Source organism: Diceros bicornis, chromosome 9 (genome assembly GCF_020826845.1).
Source record: "Diceros bicornis minor isolate mBicDic1 chromosome 9, mDicBic1.mat.cur, whole genome shotgun sequence".
In the NCBI taxonomy this organism is placed as follows: Eukaryota; Metazoa; Chordata; class Mammalia; order Perissodactyla; family Rhinocerotidae; genus Diceros; species Diceros bicornis.
The window spans coordinates 33,565,957-33,589,806 of NC_080748.1; the positions used below are offsets into that span (position 1 = coordinate 33,565,957).

General features: G+C 40.2%; 1 protein-coding gene across 1 annotated transcript in view; it reads left to right on the forward strand.

Annotated features, from left to right (window-relative positions):
• EPSTI1 (epithelial stromal interaction 1) overlaps positions 1–23,850 on the forward strand; it is a 92,238-nt gene that overhangs the window by 6,723 nt on the left and 61,665 nt on the right. Inside the window, exons 2-5 of the mRNA XM_058548230.1 lie at positions 12,502–12,560; positions 14,621–14,704; positions 18,250–18,323; positions 19,001–19,084. Coding sequence (XP_058404213.1) covers positions 12,502–12,560; positions 14,621–14,704; positions 18,250–18,323; positions 19,001–19,084 — 301 coding nt within the window. The remainder of the gene's footprint in view (positions 1–12,501; positions 12,561–14,620; positions 14,705–18,249; positions 18,324–19,000; positions 19,085–23,850) is intronic.

Below are 23,850 nucleotides of genomic sequence, written 5' to 3' on the forward strand. Positions count from 1 at the left end.
TTTCCCAAGGTCTCATGGCTGTTTTTAGTCATAGAACCAGCACTCAAACTGTTACCGAACCAAAATGCGTCTGCTTCTTGGTGAGTTGCAATCAGAGCCGGTGCCAGAAGTAGTTGTCACACATTTGCCAAATAAGGAGCCCATGGGGAAATCATTCCACAAAGCCATGGCTCCCCGAGCACGGGACAGCAGGGGCCTTTTATTTTGGATGGGGAAACGAATATTCAAAAGGGAGAGGTGGGTATCACTTGCACAGGCTCTGTTGGAGAACATGCTTCCACGTACATCGCGTGTTATGGTAATAAGGCCTAAGTTCGTCCTGGGGTGGAGATCTTAGCATTAAAAACGGCAAAGGTCATCTCTTGGGCACTTTTAGGCCCGTCTCCGCAGGCGTTGCTCTTGCGGTGGGGTTTGGTTTGGTTCAGGGTGGTTGGTGATTGCATCTCTTAACATAACAAAAAAGAAAAAACAATTTGGAGGAATAGTTAAATGCTTCCGAAACCTCCCTTGAGTTCCTCGGGGCAATTAGTCGGTGACAAAACCTGAGTCTGTCTACCAAAGTCTGAATTCTGAACATGATGTGGAGCAGGAGGAGCGAGTGACAGTGCAGCTAGCTAATTTCCTATCAATTGTCCTATTTTTGTTACCAGACCCATACCCAGGTTCTTTACCCGCCACACACGAGGGGCCAAACAAAACTGGAACGCCAGGCTTATGGCAAGGAAAGTTTTTATTTTGGGTGATGTCAGCCGGGAGATGAGAGCTCTCAAATTTGTCCTGTCTCCCAGAAGGATGGGAGGCAAGGGGTTTTAAAGGTTGTGAGGAATGCAGCTGCTTGTAGGGAGGGGGAGCCTGTGGCCTTGCTGGTCAGCACTTTCCCATCAGCCTGCATTTGGCCTTGTGAGGCTGCTGGCAGGGAGGAGGATGGTGAGATAAGGGAATCGCAGGTGGGTGTCCTTCAACCATCTCTGTGGTGGATGGTGGATTCTGGCCCCAGGAAGCCAAGGAGTTGAGGTCTGAGAAGCTTTAGCTTCTTGATATCAGTGTCCCTGTAACAAACTTCAAGAACTGGTAATTAGCCAAAACTTCAGTGTGAGCCCAGCTTGAGGCCCCCTGGGCTTTTAACAATTTGTAACTTGCATCTGCCTTGTGAAGTTCAGGGATACAAAGGTTTAAAAAATCAATATTTACATATGAATGTAATTTAGAGAAGCAGGGTAAGATGATGAGTGCTTTTGGTTTTAACCTCATATATGCTGGGTTTAATGTAGGGGAACTGATATCAGGGCCGGCATCAATTTCACATCAAGAAGATAGAAATTCTATAGGCTAACGAGCATGGTACTATAGACACAGTAATGTGACATTTATTTAAAGCTTTAAAATGGTTTGGATAGAGAAGTAGTTTGAAAGAGCAAAGTTTCTGTGGGGATCCTCTTTTCTCTGTTGCTTTTCAGAAATGACAGCTTGGTGGGCTTGCATTAGAGCAATTATCTCACTGTCACTGTTTCTGAGCATCCTGAACAACATACTGTCTTCCAGTGATTTTTCAGACTTCTGACCATAGCCTAGAGTAAGCAATTCATTTGACATTCATGACCTAGAACATGTGTGGGTGTGTATGAGTTTATATATAACTGAAAAAAATTTCATGGAACAGTTCTCACTCTTACTATGTGTAATGCACTCTGACACTTTCTATTCTTGTTCATTAAAAAGAAATCCATTAAATTGATTTCATGACCTATTAGTGGGTTACCACCTACAGTGTGAAAATCATAGTTCTATGCGTGGCAGAAGAGATTGTTGGAGTGGATGGCAAGAAAAGACATTTTGGATTGATTAGGTCAAATTTACCTTCCTGTTTATACAGGAGGGTAGAAATTATGGTCCTGTTTAGAATGAATTTCCACCTTTTCTGCACTAGATTCCACTCCTCTGTATGATATGCATTTGCAGTCTGCCAAGTCTCGGGGAGCAATCATTTTTGTTCAAATACAATATTAAAAATGAGTGGGCATTTCTCAAAGTCTTTGACAGCTGAAACAGTGAAACAATAAATCAACAGGCTGATGAAAGCTTGAGAACACATAATACCTATAATAATCAGTAGAAGCATAGCAGAAAAGAGAAAAAAAGAGACTTAGTTCAATTACACAGTAAGGTTACTTACTTCAAAGTCAGCAGAGTGCTGTAAGGTTATACGTATTGTTAAGGTTAATTGCATCTATTCAGAATGTATTTGAATCTGAAACAAAAGCTTAACAGGAAAGAAAAAATCATCAAAGGGAGAAGACTGCATTTGAAGGGTTTGTTCCATATCAGAGAATCAGCCAATGATGATGGTTCCTTTGTTCTGTAATGTTTGTAGTTCCCCGCACCCCCAAATATGAACACTTAAAAGGCAATCCATTAAGGTCCTGTAGAAAAACTGAAGACATTTACCATCATTAAAACTCGAGGGCTAGTATTGCCCAGTGTTTGTTTTACTATGGAACTAATGAGAGCAGAAATCCTGTGCTACTGAATCTTGTAAGAAAATCTGAGTCCCTGCTTTAAGAAATCTAGATTTTAAATATTTTCTCATTTAAAAATCTTTGGAATATTTTTCCGTTATTGTAAAGGTAAAGTCACATCTGCTTGTTACAAAAACTCAAACATTACAAATATAATCTAGAAAGTAAAAGTCCCCTGCAATCCCGATTCTTAGAAATAAGTGCTTCAAACAATTTGATATAAAGACATCTTTATTTTTAATTTTTTTTTTCCCCCGAAAGCCCCAGCAGATGGTTGTATATCATAGTTGCACATCCTTCTAGTTGCTGTATGTGGGACGCGGCCTCAGCATGGCTGGAGAAGTGGTGCGTCAGTGTGCACCCGGGATCCGAACTTGGGCCTCCAGTAGCAGAGCGCGTGCACTTAACCACTAAGCCACGGGGCCGGCCCAAGACATCTTTATTTTTAAAGTGTAGGTTGTGCTCTTTGAGTCTTTATGCCAAGTACAAAGCCTTAGAGCTATTATGCCCTTTGATTTCTACTGCCAATGGAAGGTGACAGGCAGGAGAAGATATGTTCTTTTTCTAATCTCTATTTTAAAATGTGATTGCTCTCTGTCATATAGACAGATACTTTTTTTCACGTTGGTTTATTATTTAGTTGTACAAGGAAACAACATTTGTTTTAACAATGGAATCTTGGGTAATATCTCCTGTGTAGTACTCTTTCCAAAAATGTTTAACCTGAATATCCAATCATGAGGAAATCATCATTTCCTCAAATCCAGATTGTGAGGCATTCTATAAATTCTATAATACAGTTTACCCAGTGTATTAGTCCGGATTCTCCAGAGAAACAGAACCAACAGATTTTATTTATTTATTTATTTTTTTAAAGATTTTATTTATTTATTTATTTTCCCCCCAAAGCCCCAGTGGATAGTTGTATGTCATAGCCGCACATCCTTCCAGTTGCTGTACGTGGGACGCGGCCTCAGCATGACCGGAGAAGCAGCGTGTTGGTGCGCGCCCGGGATCCGAACCCCGGGCCGCCAGCAGCGGAGCGCGAGCACTTAACCACTAAGCCACGGGGCCGGCCCATTATAGATTTTATATATATATAGAGAGAGATTTATTATAAGGTATTGGCTCACATGATTATGGACTCAGAGAAGTCCCATGGTCTGTCATCTGCAAGCTGGAGACCCAGGAAAGCCAGTGTATAGTTTGAAGTCTTGAAAGCTAGAGAGCCCGTGGTTTAGATTCCACTCTGAGTCTGAAGGCCTGAGAACCAGGAGCGCTGAGGGCAGGAGAAGATTGATGTCTAAGCTCAACAGTCAGGCAGAGAGTGGTTTCAACCTTCCTCTGCGTTTTTGTTCTATTGAGGCCCTCAGTGGATTGGATGATGCTTACCCACATTAGGGAGGGCCATCTGCTTTACTCATTCCATTGATTCAAGTGCTGTTGTCTTCCAGAAACACCTTCACAGACACACCCAGACATAATGTTTAACCAGATATCTGTGCTTCCCATAGCCCAGTCAAGTTGACACATAAAACTAACCATCACACCTGGATTTTTCAAAAGTGTCAGTCATGAAAGGAAGAAAAAAGTCAATGAAACTGTCCTAGAACAGGAGTCTACAGAGACATAGCAGACAACAGGAGTGTATAATCCATGACTGGATCCAGGGTGAGGTGGGGGATAGGGAAGAATATTAAAAGAACGGGAACAGTTTGGAAATTTGAATATAGACTGAATATTATATTAATATTAATTTCCTTGAGTGTGATAGTTATTATGTTTAATTTCCTTGGGTGTGACAGTTATTATGTTTAAGTAAGAGAATGTCTTTGTTCCTGGGAAATAACATGTTGAAGTATTTAGGGGTGATGTGTCATGACTTTGCTGCTTACTTTCATCTCGTTCAGGTAAAATAAAGGAAAGGAGAGAGAGAAAAAGCAAATATGGCAAAACATTAACAACTGGTAAATATAGGTAAATAATATATGGGTTTTCATTCTACGAATATTTTAATTTTGCTTGTAGGCTTAAAATTGAAGATAAAAAGTTGGTAAAAAGTAATTTTAGATAATATCCTAAAGTTCATTGTGCCTCTCCCTTTTTTCCTTTATTCTTTTGGAATCTGCAGAAGTTAAAAGGAGGTTTGTCATGAAGCTGTATACTTAAGATTTGTGCAGTTTACTCTAGATATATTATACTTCATAAATAATTTAAGGGAAAAACTAGGGCTCAGAACCATGCTGTCTTTTATAGGAGAAGACTATTTACTAAGCTTTGATGAGATATTTATCAATACCACTTTGTTTCATGCGGTGGTCCTTATTACTCCTGGGACACAGGATAAAGAAAAAACCAGGATATAGGTGTTAGAGGGAAATGTCAGAACCAGGGATATAAAAAGACAATCAGAAAAACTAAATTACATATATAGTGGAAGAAATACAGCAAAAGGATTCAGTCACAGCATGAAAAAGGAGCTGTACTGGTGATTCAGGGCTAGTTCTATTACACATAGTAAAATAAGTGTCATATTATATATATGTTATATATAATTATGATAATTATAATTACACATAATAAAATAGATATCCCCAAATAGATGTCTTGAGCATTGATGGCTTTGTTTGTTTCTCTCCTGTAAAATAAGTCCGAAGGTGGGTAGTCTAGGGCTGATATAGTACAAATAATAGGCAACATAATAGAACATTTACTTCCTAGCATTGTTCTAAGTGCTTATCTATACTCTAAGAGGTAGATGTTGTTATCCTCATTTTATAGGTGAAAAAATAGAAAAACTAAGTAATTTCCTTGAAGTTGTAGTTAGGAAGTAACAGAACTAGGGTTCAAAGCTAAGCAGTTTGGCAAAAGATTACCACTAATGTGGTGGTTTTATAGTCACAGGGCACCAGATTGCTTCTTTCTGCTCTGCCATTTCTTTTTTTTTTTTATATAATTTTATTTATTTATTTATTTCCCCCAAAGCCCCAGTAGATAGTTGTATTTCATAGCTGCACATCCTTCTAGTTGCTGTATGTGGGATGTGGCCTCAGCATGGCCAGAGAAGCGGTGCGTCGGTGCGCGCCCGGGATCCGAACCCGGGCCGCCAGTAGCGGAGTGCGCGCACTTAACCGCTAAGCCACCTCTGCCATTTCTGATGCGTGTCTTCCATATTCAAGTTGCCTAATTGACCAAGATAGCTGCTTGAGCACTAGCTACCACTTCAGCCTTCCAGGAAAAAGGCAACAGAAAAGCTTTTCCTGTCTGTCTCCATCTAAAGGAGCTTTCCTAGAAATCCTTCTCAGTGACTTCCACTCATATCTCAATTTCCCAAACTTAATTACGTGGTCATACCTAGCTATAAAGAAGGTTGGGGACTATAGTCTTTTAATCGGGCACACTGTCAACCTGAATAATATAGGAATGCTATTCATAAGGAGGAGGTGAGAATGAATAACTAGATAGGACCAACATCTCCTCTAGTTTAAGAGTTGAGAAAAGTCAAGTGTAAGGGCAGAAATTAATCATATGATCAAACTGTCTTTGGGATTTTGGAAATGCAAATGGGATATCTAAGGAAGAAAAATTTACATGTCGTCCACATTGCTGTTCCAAGTATTGATTTTAGAGGACTATTAGTGTTTCTTCTGGATAGTGTTCTGTGCAAAGCTTTATTTTTTATACTTTATACATCCTGCAGGATTGTTTATAATAGTGAACAATTGAAACAACTATATGCTTGAGTTGGTTATATTCTGATGTGTCCATGTCATGAAATACTATGTAGCCATTTAATAATAAGCTTGTTATATGGATAATTGGGAAAACCACTTACAAGTGAAAGCAGGATATAAAATCGAACTTAAGATATCATTGCAACTGTGTAATAATATGTACAGAATACAGATTGGATTGCAGTTCACTCAAATAAAACTGTAGTTGAGATCTCTGAGGGTTGGGATTATGAGTGACTTTTAAATGTTTTAAAAATAATTTTCTGAATTTTCTTTTATAAGCATATATTTTTTCATAATCAGAAATAAAAGATGAATTTCATTTTTAAATTCTATTCATATTTAAATTCATTTTAAAATTTAATTTGATTAAAAAATTCTATGCAGAGATTTAGATATAAATCCCTTATGTCTTGCATTTCTGGTTTTATCCTTTAAGTTATAGATAACTCTGAGGAGCAATGCTTAAGACATGTGGACATAATCAGATATTAATCTATTAATAATAATAATAAAATATATAGCCCATTTGATAAATAAGTGGTTTTTGTGCAAATGCCAATTTTGGTGTCTGTAAGCCATTCTTAAAAAGATTGTTAATCCTAAATATTCTCTTGTTGGAAAAGACAGTCCTGCTTGGGCCTCTAGCACTCTTATATGTCTTGCTGGGTGTGCCAAGACTACACACCTAACCACCCTTTAACCTGGACTATTTCTCAGGGTTGTTATGTAGCTGGGAACATTGAGAGATGAGGTACACTCTCTCCAGGACAAAGACCAGGCTTTCTTACTACCTGCTATAAAAATGGTGGATTCCCCAAGCTCAGTGTTCCTCGGCTGTGACGCAAACACACTGTGTGTGCAGCATCCATCATTTTGCCACCATAAGACTTGGGGCCAGAGAGAACAGACATAAATATGCTGATGCTTAGCTGCTTAGCTGTGTCATAAGTAATAAAGTTCTTTGTCTCTGACTCAAGAGTCTCATATCTTTTGCCAGCATCCATGAAACAGTAACTGGTAACTGTTAGGCTAAGGTTAGCTTGCAAGTAGGGTCAAATTAAATGCCAGACCTGACATCTCTATGTTCTGAAAATATGAATTTCTTATAGTTATTTTACTGAGGAAGCAATTTTATTCGTTTTGTAAGTATACCTACCAGTTGGTCCCCATTTCTACTCCCATCGTTGGTTTTTGGCCTCTTAAAGATGGTGAGTCTCGAGCCAGCGCTGATGGCCTAGTAGTTAAAGTTTGGCACTCTTACCACTTCGGCAGCTTGGGCTCATTTCCCAGTCGTGGAACCACACTGTCTGTCTGTCAGTTGCCATGCTGTGGTGGCAGCTCACAAAGAAGAACTAGAAGGAGTTACAACTAGAATAGACAACCGTGCACTGGGGCTTTGGGAAGGAAAAAAAAAAAAAGGCAGAAGATTGGCAACAGATGTTAGCTCAGGGCAAATCTTTCCCTGCAAAAAAAGAGAAAAAAAATGAATTAATCTTAAAAAAAAAAAAACCAAGATGGTGGGTCTCTATAGTATTGTATTTTGCATGTATTCTTTGTATCTTTAGAGTGAATCCTTCTTGCTTTCTTTTTTCATAGCTTTATGTGTGTGTGTTTTTTATGTGAAGAAGTATGACATTGCTCAGGTCTACCCTCTATGGTTGTGCAGTTGGTAACTGCACAAACTTGCTTGGCTAAGGTGGTAATTTGGAGCTGAAATATACACCAAACCATGTGCCCTGGAAGAAGAGGCACTTTTTCTAATTTGCATAAATTTACCATGTCTCACTAGGTCATGGCCCTGCATGGAGATCCTGGGATGGATGGATGTGTGTGTGTGTACCTCTTTTACTTTCCATAAAGGCATCCTATGAACAAAAGCCTTGATGACCTGATCTCTTATTTATCTTTTCCTTCTGGGTCTGTTCAGCCCTGTAGGTAACTGTTCAGCCCTCTACCGGAAGCTGTGAATTACAGAACTAATCAGCTTTACGTCAGTCTCTTGGTGTGAAGACGATGTCTTGGGCTCTGCAGGTTCCGAGCCCAAAGAGAATTTAGGAGCCCTTCCGCACCAGAGATGTGAAGTGCTGGGTCAGGGTTGGTGTAACAGGCTTAGGGGTCAAGGAGGATTTACTCAGCCTGACCTTGTCATTTTTTGTCTTTCTTGGGAATATGGTCTGTTTATAAAAGAACTTTTAGAAACCTAAATGCCTCAAAAGTTTTGACTCATGTTGGCTAAAAACAATAAGCTTTGGATTTCTACATTGAAGATCGTATAACAAAAACCAACGTGGAAAGCCATATCTAGACAATAAATCTCTATCCAGTGCCTTTGATTAACCAAAAATCCTTTTTTTCAATCCCACCCAAGGGTAACATTTTCTTGAACATGAAAACCTCAAACCAATTTTTTGTAGGACAGTAGACTTGATGTGTCTACTGTTCTTCTTGAAATGTTTGTAATTTAATCTTCTACCTCTTTCTGAATTTTTGCTCTTGACTATGTTTCTTTTTCAGTCAAACTAGTGTTGTTCCTAATTAGAAATTTAAATTACATCAGCTGCAGTTTGTACACACTAGGGGATATATTCATGTAATACTTTTAGCTAGCCAAGATATTTTTCATAACTTCGATATAACGTTTTTTCAGAGTGCTTATTGATGAGACCTTATAAAAATTGTGCAAGAATATACACAAGAGAAGCAGTTGTGTAGCTCAGGAGAGAGCTCACAAGGAAAATATTTCTTAAATATATTTTTATTTTCTTTATTTTTTTGAGGGGGTGCAGAAAAACATTTTTCTCTTTCTCTTGTGCGATTCTTTCATATGTTCTCTCTTAGTCTGTCTCACTGATATGTGCTGTTGGAAGGTGAAAATAATCTTACACATCGAGATATTTCATTAAATTTCAATGAGGTAATTAAGGAAACTCATTTTCCAAGATATACATTTATTTCAGTAGCTTGAATGTTGCTTAATGAGGAAATGACCAGAATACTAAATAAAGGTAGGTTGGGCTCGTCTAGATCAGCAGCTTTGCGAGTCAGACTGTTGAAAGGGAAGACATGGAGGTTAAAACAGCAGAGGCCCTTGCTGTGGGTGGAAACAAATTGGCTGAAAACATGAATAAGTTATACTTGTTATTCATGTCAAGGAAAAGCTAAGAGAGAAGGGACGAATGTTTGTATCTACCAAGGCAGTATGCTCTGCCACATGATATTAAAAAATGAAAAACAGGTCCTTAGACTTAAGCTCCTTTTCCTATAGCAAGTAAGAGGAATAGAAGCTCAATTACTTGGCAATGCTTTCTTCATTTAGCATTTTCAGCCAATAAAATATTGGCTGAATGGTTACTCAGGAATTCTCTAACATAAAACTTTTATTACTGGGACCACTGTCGTTCAGCCTGGGCTTATGTTTAAATGCTTTCAATTAAAAGCCTCTGATTTCAAGTCTAGATAATTCTTTCCCTGGTTTCATGGTCCTGTACTGTGTCTAGGTACCCGTAGGCTACACACATTGACCATAAATCGACCACAGTCCTATTCCTAAGACTAAAGATTTTAGTAAGATGTTGTCATGGGCCGGCCCTGTGGCTTAGCGGTTAAGTGCTTGAGCTCCGCTGCTGGCGTCCCGGGTTCGGATCCCTGGCCTGCACTGACGCACCGCTTTTCTGGCCATGCTGAGGCCGTGTCCCACATACAGCAACTAGAAGGATGTGCAGCTATGACATACAACTATCTACTGGGGCTTTGGGGGAAAAATAAATAAATAATTAAATTAAAAAAAAAAAAAGATGTTGTCAGACTTAAATTTAATCAGGTTAGATACTGTAGAATAAAATCCTTTACAAACTGGTTTTTCTTTCCAAACCTTTTCCAAAATTTTCATAAGAGAGACCCGTGGAACTTGGAAAATTCTCTATGAAGCTGCCCTTAGCAAAGTCCTCGTGAAGAAGCACTTTTTGCCATTTCAGATCCTATCCTTTAAGCCTCAAAATGCTATTCTTCTTCTCTGAAGTGTTCTACCCCTCTAGGGTCCCTGTGACTCTCCTCCACCTTGGATCTCTGACTACTTACATCATCCCACTTGGACATTTGTTTGGACATCCATATGGTGTGCTTTGGTGGTTTCATCAATTGTTCCTAACTAAAATATAAGCTCCTTTAAAGTGTCTGTTTTTTGGTATCTCCCCTCATTCTTCATAAGCCCCTAAGACAAGTCCATAGTAGGTGCTCAGTTAAGTAGGTTATTTTGTTTGGAAATCTATCAAGAGACTAAAGTTAAGGACAGTCATATTTTATGCTTTCTACACTGAGCTGAAAAGTTAGCTGCAGACATCCACTGGTCTACGTCAAAAGTCCTGGGTTTGAGTCCCAGCATCGTTGCTTAATTAACCATGTGATCTTTGGCACGTGATTTACCCTCTGTGTCTTTATCAATGATTTATTAATCCCTAAATTTCATTTTAGTCCAGATGTTTTAAGACAGCTTGATTCATCTATAGCAGTGGTTCTCAAAGTGTGGTCCCCAGATCAAGAAGGTTAGCATCGCTTGGGAACTTGTTAAAAATGCAAGTTATCAAACTACACCCCAGACTTACTGCATCAGAAACTCTGCACTTTAACAAACCTTCCACGTGATTCTGATGCCTGCTAAAGTTTGAGAACTACTGATCTGCAGTGTAGTCAAATCTCTGGTATGGTGAGAAGCTCGGTCTCACAGTGTTAGTGGACATTAAAGATTGTACAGTCATTTCATGGTTGGCATTTAAATCTAGTATCTCAGTGTTTCATCTTTAAGGCTGTCCAGAATGGCTCACTATTGCATCATATTTAAATTTGCAGGTGCTACCCACAGAATTGCAGCTCTCAACCTCCTATAAAGTACTGGCAATTGAGGAATGAAAAATCTTTCTTAGGGTGAACAAAGAAAATGCAATGGACAGCGGATTAATTTTCAGCGGCAGCCTCCTAATTTTGTATTCATCGTGTTGTACGCATGCTAGGCTACACCAGCAACATCTGCTGATGTACATTAGGTAATTGGGCATCCAGCAGTCCCATTTGCATGCAAAGGTGGTTGCACACCTCCCATTCACAAGTCTAAAATTAAAGCCCAGTTTGAAGCTGGCTGAAGGCTCGCTGCTAGGAAAATAACGAGATAAGGAAGAAATGGCTTCTGTTAATCAGCACTTTTGGCCTCTACTGTTCAATCTTTGCTAATTTGTCCTTTGAAATTGTGCATTCCATGTTGAAGAGAGAAACTTATAAGAGTATCTGGGTTTTTTTTAAAAAAACCTACATTTATAAGCTGATTGTGTTTATCCATAGCATTTCCCCTGAAACTGTGCCCCCATGTATGCTGAGGTCTGTTGCTTTTGCTCTATGAAGTATTCATGCTCTTGTAGGACCACATGCATCATGTCAAAGAAGAGCCACCCCCAGCACAGACTCACAGACTGTGTCTGTGGCATCATTTCCTTTCAACTTAGCCCACATTCATCAACAGCTACTTTGTGCCAGGCACTGTGCCAGAGGTGGGTATATGCAGATCAAGCACAGTTTCTGCCCTCAAAATCTCACAATATTTTAATAGCTTCTTGGTATCTGTGTTGAAGATTTTTGCTTATGTGAAGTTTTCCCTGGTCCCTCGTGAATTGAGAAGACTCCTTGCTTCTCTGAGCTCCTGATTATGCTCAACCCGTGTCCCCAGGAGAATGAGGGACCCAGTGGATCCATGCCTGGAAAAGTCAAAGCCCGAAAGCACAAGACTGTGGTCAATTGGCTACTCAGATGGGTCATCAAGAGGAGGTTGATGCATTGCAAATGGCTTGGATTCCCCGTTAGTGGGAACAAAGAATGCATGAGTGTTTACTGTACTCTCAACGTGGGTCACACGGAAGAGAATGCCAATTTAAAGCCTTTTCAAAAGGACTTTCCCACGAGCGCCACCTAGAGGAACAATGGCTCCCTACAAAGACAGTCAGCCAAGAGCCAACTGTGAAGCTGTCGCTTGTCACTCTTCATTAACTGCTTTCTGTTTCCATATTTGGCCATGTGCATTTATTTTACTTTGACAATTAGATTGTAAGCTCCTGGAACAGACCTGGGTCTTAAGATTATCTTCCACAGTACCTATTTGATGGTGATGATCATAAACACAGTATATTAGCAGGAAGAATGTCTGATGGTTTATAGGCATTAGTAGTTTCTCGTGATAATAAGCAATTTTTTTCTCTTCATTCTAGGAGAGGTGCATACACTGTGATATCACCAAATGAAAACCGAAGAAATCAGATACGAAGGAGTACGTATATTTATTCATTTAACACTTAGAATGCTTCTCATTTTCTTATAGAATACAGTTGGTCTGCTTTGGTCTGCAGTATTTTTATTTTCTGATATGTGTAGACTCATTAGATCTTATCAAGTTTTTTTCTTTTTTAACTTTAGCAGTTTTAATTATACCTTTTAAAATTATTGAATTGTTAATGCTTTTCAATTTGTTTCTTTGTGTTAATAGCAGAACTCATAGCATGATTGTAAATCTCAGATTTCTGTTGGGCTTAAACAATTTCACACCTATTGCCAATAGAACTATCTGGTTCCTGTAAAGTTAGGTTCACTGAATATATTTTTACAAGACTATGAATTCTTTTGAAATAGACAAGTTATATACGAAATAGATCATGGAAGAATTTGTTCCTTTCTTGATCTGTCCTATCACTTTTTTTTGTTAGGAAGATCAGCCCTGTGCTAACATCTGCCAATCCTCCTCTTTTTATGCTGAGGAAGACTGGCCCTGGGCTAACATCCATGCCCATCTTCCTCCACTTTATATGGGATGCCGCCACAGCATGGCTTGCCAAGTGGTGCGTCGGTGCGCGCCCAGGATCCGAACCGGTGAGCCCCGGGCCGCCGCAGCGGAGTGCGTGCACTTAACCGCTTGCGCCACCGGGCTGGCCCCTGTCCTATACCTTCTTAATGGAATTTTTCTTTAGCCTCTGTGCTCCTGTAGTTTTGTAACTATCAGAGTCTACCCTCAGCTGTTTTTGTGTACTTCAGCTTCCTTTTCTAGATTATACCCTCTTTGAGGGCAGGGACCACATCTTGCTCATTTTTGTGCTCCTTGCACCTAGTGGGTAGATAATACGTTTGATTGAAGTTGTACGGTAAAATAAATGCTGCCATTTAAAGTTACAACATTATACTTTAGAGTTGGAAGGAGAACTAAAGTTCATTTAGTTCACAAAGAAGTTATGAGGCTTGTTTCCGAAGTCAAGCTGTGAGGCTAGCACTGAGATTCTCTGCTCTCCTTTATTAGATCACTGGTAGGAAATTTAATTTTGTGACTAATGATGGACATGAGGCAGGAAAGCACCTCTGTAAAGGGTCTCCACCAGACAGGTAGCCCCCTGGGTGGTATAACTGGGTCAGTGCAGAATAAGACAGTCACAGCTATGTGGACAGAGTGACTATGGACACTGCTGGCAGTTGACCAAGAGAATCTCAAAGATTCTGGCATCTTACAAGCTTTTGATTTAAATACTTAACAGGAATTTAAGCCTCAGTGTGGTATGGATTTTTGAGATGTTTCAGAAGGTTTTTTTTTTCTCTAATAATTAAAAAATATTATAAGTGGACATTTTGAATAATGTCTGATGGGAGGATAAGGGCATGCAGCGTCAGAACAGAACTAGTGTCTCTCTGGCGCCCCCTGCTGTCACTCAGAGTGTATATTTGGGGAATGAACACGCCTCCATAGGGAGCTAGCTCTGCCTAGTGGTCCCAAGTGCTGGGAACCAGAGCCGGGGCTGCCCCACTCTTGGCACAGAGCCTTCACTCCCTGTAGTTGCAGTAAAAGCTTGGGGAACATTTACAATAAAGTGAATATGGGCATTAGAATTCTCTGGGGATATATGTTTACCTGTGTGAAAAGTTCTTATTAACATGAATATTCTTGTTTTGCACACATTCTGTATAGGAAACTTCTAAAATTAATTTGATATAGAGTTTTAAGAATGCCAGAATGGGAGGTAAAACTAACCTCCTTTATGTTAGTAGAAGTTCAGTTAGAAGTTAGTTAGTAGTTAGTAGTAGTAGAAGAAGTTAGTAGAAGTTAGTAGAAGTTGTTTTTTAAATTTGAAACTTCTCTGCAGATTCTTGGTGAGAAAGTGACTCAGGGGTGGGTCCAGGGTGACCCCAAGGGGTTAGGACTTAATGGTGTCTTCCTTTCCTAGATACCTTGTCCACTCATGCTCGCATGTAGTTAATTGCCCTCTTATGGTGGTTTCTTATGCTTTCAAGGGACCAATTTCCTTTGCACATTCTAATAATTGATGGTTTGAAATTTCTCACCTGGCTTAGTTGCTAAGCAAGAGCTGGACAACCTGGAGAAGTGGAAGGAGCAACACAGAGCTAAGCCAGTTAACCTGGAGCCAAGGCGGCTAGGTAAGCCAGCAAACCAGCTGTCTGAATGGGGGAGGACAGGGCCACCCATGGATCCTGTTAGCACCTTGCACATGCCTGTCTTTGAATGTACAGTATAGGCGATTGGGTTGCTGTGCTGCTTGGAATGGAATTCATTTAAAGTCAAGACACTTAAATATACAGTTGTAGTGTTGTTTCTGATTTTCTGCAAGTCACAAATGTATGATGCCACAGTTATGTGGGAATAAAGTGATGGCTTAATTGCCGAATAATTTAGAGCCTCTTAGGTGATCAGCTCTGAAGAAAACTTTCCTGGGGTGCTGCATGTGCCCTGTCATAGCACTCATCAGGATGGGAGTACATGCTGTCACAAGCATATTAATCATGGCAGCTCAATGCTAATGGGAAAACAATGAATGAAGAGTCAATTCCAAAACTAAGACGAGAGTGAGCTGGGGACCCAGTGGTGGGTTTAAAGAGAAACATCACCTGTGTTTTCATTCTACCGATAGAGACCTCTGGGCTTCTGGAGCATCTGCTGCCAGTGTGATGAATTGTCTGGGCTGCCTTTGCCCCAGATTTGAATCATTTAACAGGGATGCCACCTAAAGGGAATCATGCACGGCCTTTCTTCTCTTTTCTCTTCCAGCAGTAGCTGAGAACTTAAAGGGCTGGATACACAGTTCCTATAGATTTAGTTAATGCAAATGTGTTAGAGTCAGAGACACTTACTGTCACTAAAACAATTGTTTTAAAGAAGTATTTTTTCCAGGATATAGGTAAAAATAAGCTAATTTGGAAATCGTTTAATGAGAGAAAGTAATAGTATTATCACCATCATCCCGCTGTATTTCATGATAGGAGTTAATCTCAAGTGTCACCTTTATGGGGAATAAGCCACATTTGAGGAGTACAACCAGGAAACAGCTTTGTCCTTCCTAACCGGCCTCCTCAAACCAGCTACAAGACTAGTTTTTTCCATGCTCTTTGGATGAAATTAGATCTTATTGGTTTTTCTCAAATCATAAAGTTGTCCAGCTAATTCTAGGCATAAATCAGTGTCATTGCAGTAATTAATGTTCAGTCCTAGGTACTCGTCAAAACTCTCTTACTAATGGAGATGAAAGCATCTTCCCTGCTCTAGCCCAGGCCTATTTTGGGTAGAAAGCTAGCAAAGGAAATGGGCATAGCTGAATTTTTCTCTGTTGTCTCCTCTGTCCCCAGAGGACATAAGAGAGGTAAGGGTCTATGGTGCACTGCCCCTGGTTTCTTCAAGTCTTTGTGTATGCTACTGTGCATTCTCCCCTCTGGGGTTTGTTGAGTTCTTCAGAGTCCCTTCTTGCCTGCCATCCATCTTTCACCTGGATTTCCCTGGTAGAGATGACATACTTTCCTGCTAGTAGTGCTTGGCTTCCCTGTTGGCTCTTGGCAGGTAGACTATCTTTAGGGCTCCATGTTCCTCTAGGTGGCCCGCGTGGGCAAGTCCTTTTAAGATGGCTTTAGACCGGCATTCTCCTTCATGACAACCCATATTGGGAGTATAGAACACACTTGTGCATCCTTTCTTGCCACGAACTCTGGGAATACAGGCCATTTGCCATGCAGCCACCTCTTCTTGATGACCCATCTGAGTAGCCAACTGATGGTAGCCATGTGCCTTGAGACTCTGACTTTTCTAGGCAAAGTCCTACTCTACTAGATCCTTTGGTCTCCTGGGGACACAGATTGAGCTCTCAATGATTTTCATTAAACCTTTCTTGCTCTTCTTGATTTGATGATACCTCCTACTCCAAACACCCACACAGGGGAGATGGAATTCACAAAGACATCTTTCCTCTCATTTCTACCTCTCTTTGACCTATCAACCTCTCATAGGCTGAAGGCAGTTGCTAGTTAAGGTTCCCCAAATTGGTTTTCAGTTACCCCTTGCAGTTCCTGCAAGGTACCTGAGCCAGGTACCTCACTTTGGAATTTGGAGCACTTGGTGCCTCTTGTCTTGGGGCCTAAGCCAAAATTATGAGCAGGAGTCTCATTGCAACTTTCTGTTATATTACAAATCTAGGAAAGGTCAAGATATGTGTGTGGGAAGAGACTGGGGGAGGGGTGGTGGTTAGAAAAGAAAATTCTAGGGGCTGGCCCTGTGGCGTAGTGGTTAAGTGCATGCGCTCTGCTGCTGGTGGCCCGGGTTTGGATCCTGGGTGCGCACCGAGGCACCGCTTGTCAGGCCATCCTGTGGCGGCCTCCCACATAAAGTGGAGGAAGATAGGCACAGATGTTAGCCCAGGGCCAGTCTTCCTCAGCAAAAAGAGGAGGATTGGCATGATGTTAGCTCAGGGCTGATCTTCCTCACACACACAAAAAATAAAATAAAAAAGAAAAGAAAATTCTAGAATGTATTAAACTTTGAGATGAGTTTTGAACAAAACTTGCAAATGCTTAGACATCTGACTTTCTCTATTTCTTCTGTCTCCACTCCTCCCCTATTCCTCTCCCCTGTAAAATATTAGAATGGTTCTAGGAGACATTGAAAGTGGCTGTAGCATTAGATAAAACCTTCAGTAGCCCTCACTATTTCTTTCCCATTTCACCATCCTCCACAATGGAGACTGAAGGACCCAAACCAAACAGGCCTTATATATCTTTTGGGACTTAGAAAAGAAGTCTCTAAGGTGTCTTTATCAGTTCAATTATAAAAACTACAGTGAATGCAAATTGTTTTAATGCATCTTCTGTGAGAGTGAATCTTTCAGAGAACTGGCACTTTTAGTGATCAGAGCACCAGAGAATTATTTCTAAGGAATCTTTATAATACATACACCAAGCTTGCATAAACACTGAGAAATCCTTGATCAGCAATTCTTAGATGATTGTCAAACTTGGAAGGATTTCTGACCTCAAATTGTTTTAGTTTAAGAGAAAGCAGGCAAATAACCTAACATCCATATTTTTCTCTTGACTACCTAAAGAAGGAACAATAAATAGTATAGATTGACAATCAATTTCCAACTGGAATATTCCCATTGTACTTTTAAAAACTGGGTTATAAAAACTGCATACTTGTCTAGTGGCAAGACCCCCAAGGGTTTCCTGAGCTTTGTTACTTGATTATAGGGCAATAGAGTCAGAAGAAGGAAACATCATTGATTCTTGGAATGGAAACATCATTGATTGTCGTCTTTATTAGGTTAAGGAATGGTCATACTCAAGCAGCAGGAATATTCTAGAACTTCCAAGACAGGCACTATTTCTTATTATTTAGCATGGGCCTTCAGGTATGATTTTAATCTAAGTGAAAACTCTAATACCTACACGACTGAAAAACCTTAGTAGCATTGTCCTCTTCTTTTAGGAATACGGCCTTGGCTTTCTGTCCAGCTCTGTTTCCCCTTGAAGCAATTACCATTCTTTAATGTCTTATTAAGAAAACTGGTTGTGTCTTTATTTCCAGGGGTATGAAAATGTTAAAGAAACTCATGGTGTGGACTTATCATGTATTAATTAGTCTTTGATGGCTGACATTTCAGCTTAATATTCATGTTTCACCTTCATGACTTTTTTTCCCTTAGGTGGAAGCCAATCAGAGGCTGAAGTCAGACAGAAACAACAACTCCAACTGATACAATCTAAATACCAGCAAAAGGTCAGAATCCAACTCTTTTAGTTTAATTTTGGCAAGGAATTTGAGTACTAGCACTTTCAGCTAACTGAAATAACACAGTGACTTTACCAAAAGCAAGAAACCTTGAAACCAATTGCAATAGGAAACTCTCAAAATCAAAGAAATCAGAAAGTGAGAAGTGAAGAGATAAATATCTATAATTCTTATCCAAGCCATATGTCGGTCATCAAGACCCTTGATTAAGGGATTTTTTTTTTTCTAGTTTAAGTTAACCTCTACTATGTTTTGAATGTTTTGGTTCCAAGAACACAGATTTGTTTACCCCGTGCCAGTTGTGAAAATAGTACAAAAAAAGATTTAAGATACTAGTGATTTTTTTTTTTTTTTTTTTTTTACAATGAACTCTATGAGTTTTGTAATCAGAAAAAATTATCTGCCCTTTTTCCTCCACAACCCGGTGTGGGGGCTGTGGGAAGACAGAGACAGAGACCAAGAAGAAACACAGAAATTTTGTAGGCAGGAGATGGAGCCTGACCATTCTCTGTGATCTCAGTAGCCTGAAGTACCAACCTGTAATCATGGCGAGGTATAGCACAAACAATACTGTAATTTGCCTTTCATCATAATTTTGTGTTCCGGAGGTTCAGACTGAAAAATAGTAACTGGTTTCTGTTGTCTATAATCTCAATACAATTTAGCTAAAAAGAGAAGAATCTGTAAGAATCAAGAAGGAAGCTGAAGAAGCTGCCATCCAAAAAATGAAGGCAATTCAGAGAGAGAAGGTAAGATGGTGGAGACGATGATTCACTAACATTTACTGAGGGCTTACTATGTGCCAGGTTCTCTTCCAGACAGTGTCCATATATTAACTCACTGAATCTTCACAACAACCCTATTAAGTATATATTATTCTTATTACCCAGTTTGCAAATGAGGAAACTGATACAGAGAAGGTGGATAACTTGCCCAAGGGCTCACAGCGGTAAATAGAAGAAGTAGGATTTGAATCCAGGCTGACTGGCCTCAGAGCTCGAGTTCTTAGTCACCACACTGTCTCTTCTCCCAGGCGAGTAATCAAAGTAGTCGCTGTATATTTGGCCAGAAGGCAAAGCAATTAGTAACCACAGCCATCAGGGATACACCGCCATATTTATATCCAAATATTGAATTTTCCAAGGTGAGTGTGAAATAGGTGAACATACTTCTCTTACTGATAAAAGAAAAAACATGCATTTGCATTTCATTGTTAGTGATATGATCTATTTTAATCCTCAAAGTGATGTTTTTAGTTTTGATACTCGTTCTGGGGCTTGGGGAAAGAAATCTCTTGAAAATGCTCATCTGCTAGAGAAGAAGGAAGGATACAGTGTTGTTCTACCCCTGTCTCCCTCTCCGTCCTCCCATTCCCCACAAAGTCCTAAGCTGTAATAGGTTTTAAGTGTTGGAGGTTTGGGGCAAGGGGTTGACTCATGATACTGACTACCGAGTATGACACCTACTGCATGTGTAAGTCATGGAAATGCATTCCTATTCCTGCTGTCTGTATCTCTCTCTCCCTCATTCCTTTTCTTTTAAAGATTGAGTATTGGTCAAAATTTAAACCTAGTTACCAAGCAATAGATCTTTTTTCCAGTTAGAGTTAATGAAGTCAAAAGCTGATGGCTTAGGGAACACCCAAGAGTATGAGTCTTTTTGTTCCCCTGAAGAGCTCTCTGCCTGGCTGGGGAGCAGACTAAGTCTTTCTTGGAAGGTGTCCTGTTGTGTTGTGTGAGCTTGGGCAGACCCCTCCCCATCTCTGCACTATTCCTATAAAATGATTCTACAAGCCCCACCTCCTCTTCTCCCAAGGCCAGGAGCATCTAAAGAGGTAGAGGTGCTGCATCTGTAGAGATGTAGGCTCTGGGGGTGGCAGTAAGACTGCTTTTATACATGAGGAACTGTAATGAAATGCTGGAGGTATTAAAAAAAGAGTATAGGAACTTTGTTTACAAAGTTTGCTTACAAACGGATTCAGCAGTCCGTTTCCAATTGATCAGCTATTACACCTTCATTGAAAAGATTTTTTATTACAGTAAGTGCTTTTTAACCTGTCTTTCTCTCTTTCTGCTTCTCTATTCCCCACTCTTCTATTTTTCTTCTCACTCCCCACCATCCTCATTTTCTCCTTCAAACACTTTAGTTTTATGTTGGTAGAGGAGGTGTCCCCTTTACGTACGTAGCATGTAGTCTGTCTGCATTTCAGGTGGAACTAAGAAAATCATCAAATCGCCACCAAGAACTGAATTAAGAGGCTTACAGATCCTGAAGAATTATTGCATTGCAATCTCTTATCCTAAAAGTCATTTATTAGTTGTCACTTAATATCCATAAATTGGCTGGCTTGTGGGTCATTTATAGCTCATTTCTTCATGGGTCAAATAACATGTACTTTTCAGAAATGTTAGTGGCTGAAATGGTTTTCTTTAACATTGAGTAAAAGCGTTTTCCCCTTTCCAAGTTATACCATAACACTAGAAGTATAGCAGTCATTAACTACAAAAATCTTAATTGGGTTGGCTTTTCTAATGTGATAACTGTAATGATTATTGGTATAATTTGCCTGAAAGTGAGAGATTGGGGGAGAGAGTTGATATGTAGATTCTTCCCATTCAAAATGTGGGTCTTGAACCAGCAGCATTGGCTTCACTTGTTAGAAATGCAGAATCTGGAGCCCCGCCTTAGACCTTCTGAACCAGAATCTGTGTTTTAACAAGCCCCCCAGGTGATTTTTTTGCACATAAAAGTTTGGGGAACCTGAATGTAAATTACGTTCAAGAGAAGGAGCAGTCCACCCTGGTCCTTCCACAGGCTTGATATCGCTGGCTAATTGGCCTGCACTGCCACCGTGACCTAGCTATTTCTGTTGTATATAAATCTGTGGCTTTTCATGCTAAATGTAAGCCTATGTAGTCGCTTGTGTCAGATAAAAGAAAAATGGACATTAGCCATCTAGAAATGGCATACTTCATGTTGCCAGTGTGAAAATGGCCAAGGAAAGCAGTAATGGCTGTGCTTATGGAGCACTTACTCTTTAAAATGCACAGCAAACACACACAGGGATGCCAGCTTGCAAAATACTGCTCTCCTCCCCAGGCAGATGGCTGCTGTCCAGGAACTCTGAGCCAAGTAGGATCCAAGCAGCCTATTGCCACCCAAGAGCCTCTAGCTTGGCCTCTGGTCTTAACCCCCTTGCCCTCCAGTTTTCCCTCTCCTGGGAGGGGTCACCAGGGAACACTGAGTCTCATTCTGATTGGTCACCTGTGATCTGTGTAATATTGAGTGCGGGGAGAGTAAACTGTATTCCCCGCTAGCACATGGGAGTGTTCTTTGATCCTTAATAAGCACAAGGGTGTGAAAGGCAGCCACCTCTAGCATCTGGTCGTGTCAGTGGTGTCCAGGAAGGGTTAATCCTATGGGTATAGGGAAAATTCAGAGAAAGTACTGGGATGCTTCACTCAGACTTGCATTCCCTATACTAGAATATGTTGATGCGATATATTCTTCCAGGGGTGTACTGGAGCCTCCTCTTACAGCCCCATAAGAGTGGCTTGTTCAATTTTCAGGATTTTTGTGAGCTAGTTGACTTCATGTTGGTAACCTGAAACCAGTCAATGTGGGAGTATTTTCACCATGGAAATCAGTAAATGCTGCAAATCAGCCTCCCCTCCTCCTCCTGGCTGGAGCTGGTTGTTAAGTTTATCAGCACACCGCTGTTTAGCCCTAAATGAACGAGGTCCTCTCTCACCCACTCTTACCACCTACAATTCAAAGCCAAGCCTCAGAGAGCTAAGAGGGCAAAGATTTTGTGAAGTTTCTGGCATATTGTGTGTCTGATACTTATTGATTTTTTTTTTTTTTTTTTTGTGAGGAGATCAGCCCTGTGCTAACATCTGCCAATCCTCCTCTTTTTTTGCTGAGGAAGGCTGGCCCTGGGCTAACATCCATGCCCATCTTCCTTCACTTTATATGGGACGTTGCCACAGCATGGCCTGCCAAGCAGTGCATTGGTACATGCCCGGGATCCGAACTGGCGCATCCTGGGCTGCCGCAGCGGAGCGCGCACACTTAACCGCTTGTGCCACCAGGCTGGCCCCTGATACTTATTGATTTAAAAATAGATTATAATTCATGTAGCAGGCAGAATAATGCCTCGCCCTCTTCTCCCACCTTCTAGTCCCCAGAATCGAGGAATATGTTTTGTTACAGGGCAGAGGGAATTACATTTGCAAGTGGAATTAAGATTGCTAATCAATTTACCTTCAAATTGGGAGAGTTTCTTGCGTTATCCAGGTGGCCCAGTGTAATCACAAAGGTCCTTCAGTTGAAAGAGGGAGGCAGAAGATTGAGAGCATGAGGAGATGGTAGAAGAGAAAGATTCAGCCTTCCATTGCTGGCTTTGAAGATGGAGGAAGGGGCCATTAGCCAAGGAATGTGGGAGGCTCTAGAAGCTAAAAAGACAAGGAAACAGAAGGAGCCTCCCTGGAGCCTCCAGAAGGAAAGCAGCCCAGCTGACCCCTTGATTTTTAACCCAGTGAAACCCATTTTGGACTTCTGACCTCCAGAACTGTAAGATTATTAATAAATTTTTGTTATTTTAAGCCACTAAGTTTGTGGTAATTTGTTACAGCAATAGGAAATTAATACAACTCGTGTGGTTTTATAATGATATAACAATTTCCCTTCCTGGAAATCTATAAAGCAGAGAAAATATCTCTAAAATATTAGACCATCAGAGTGAAAGAAAGTCATTAAAAAAAAAAAAAAAAGGCAGCATACCAGATGCAAGTACTTTCTTTGCCACTGGATCTTGTAGCATAAGTAGACAAGTTTTCATAAATCCTCACAGCAAGACTTTTGCCCAAATTTAGTGCCTTAGGAGTAACCCTCCACCATCCTTTTCCATCATAATCACATTGATGAATTAAGTCATAATTTTATATTTCCAGGCTTTCATAATACCCACAAACTTAAAAAATGAAAATCTTCCAATTCCATGTCAAAGACCCTCCGTATCTCCTGGATTCATCTTATTCTGCCTGTGATCTACTTAGGTTTGAAATAATATTATACAGTGCTATATAGTTTACAAATGTTTTAATTCTCCCAACTCTTGGGGTATCATAACCTCAGAAAGGGCAGGAAACCAGCTAGAGATCTGAGTGGCATCCAAAGACTTTCCTTGCTCTTTCCACTAAACCATAAAGTCATGAAGCTGATAGAGTTATCTGGAGCCCTGGAGGTCACTCTGTTTTGTGTAGATGCTGAGAAGCATCTTTAGTTAGTTTTAATGCTATATTGCAAAGCAGGAACTAACCAGTAGAAAATAAGCTATGCATGTTAGGCGCAGAGATGCATACCTACATATTTTTAAGGAATCACATTTGTTACTTATTTCTGGGAAATAGGTAGTAGCAAGGGCTAACGATTTAAGAACAATTTTAGGGGTAAAACTCAACATTGAGGAAATTATTTCTTTTTTCTTTTTTTTGAAAAATTGCCCCTCAAGGCA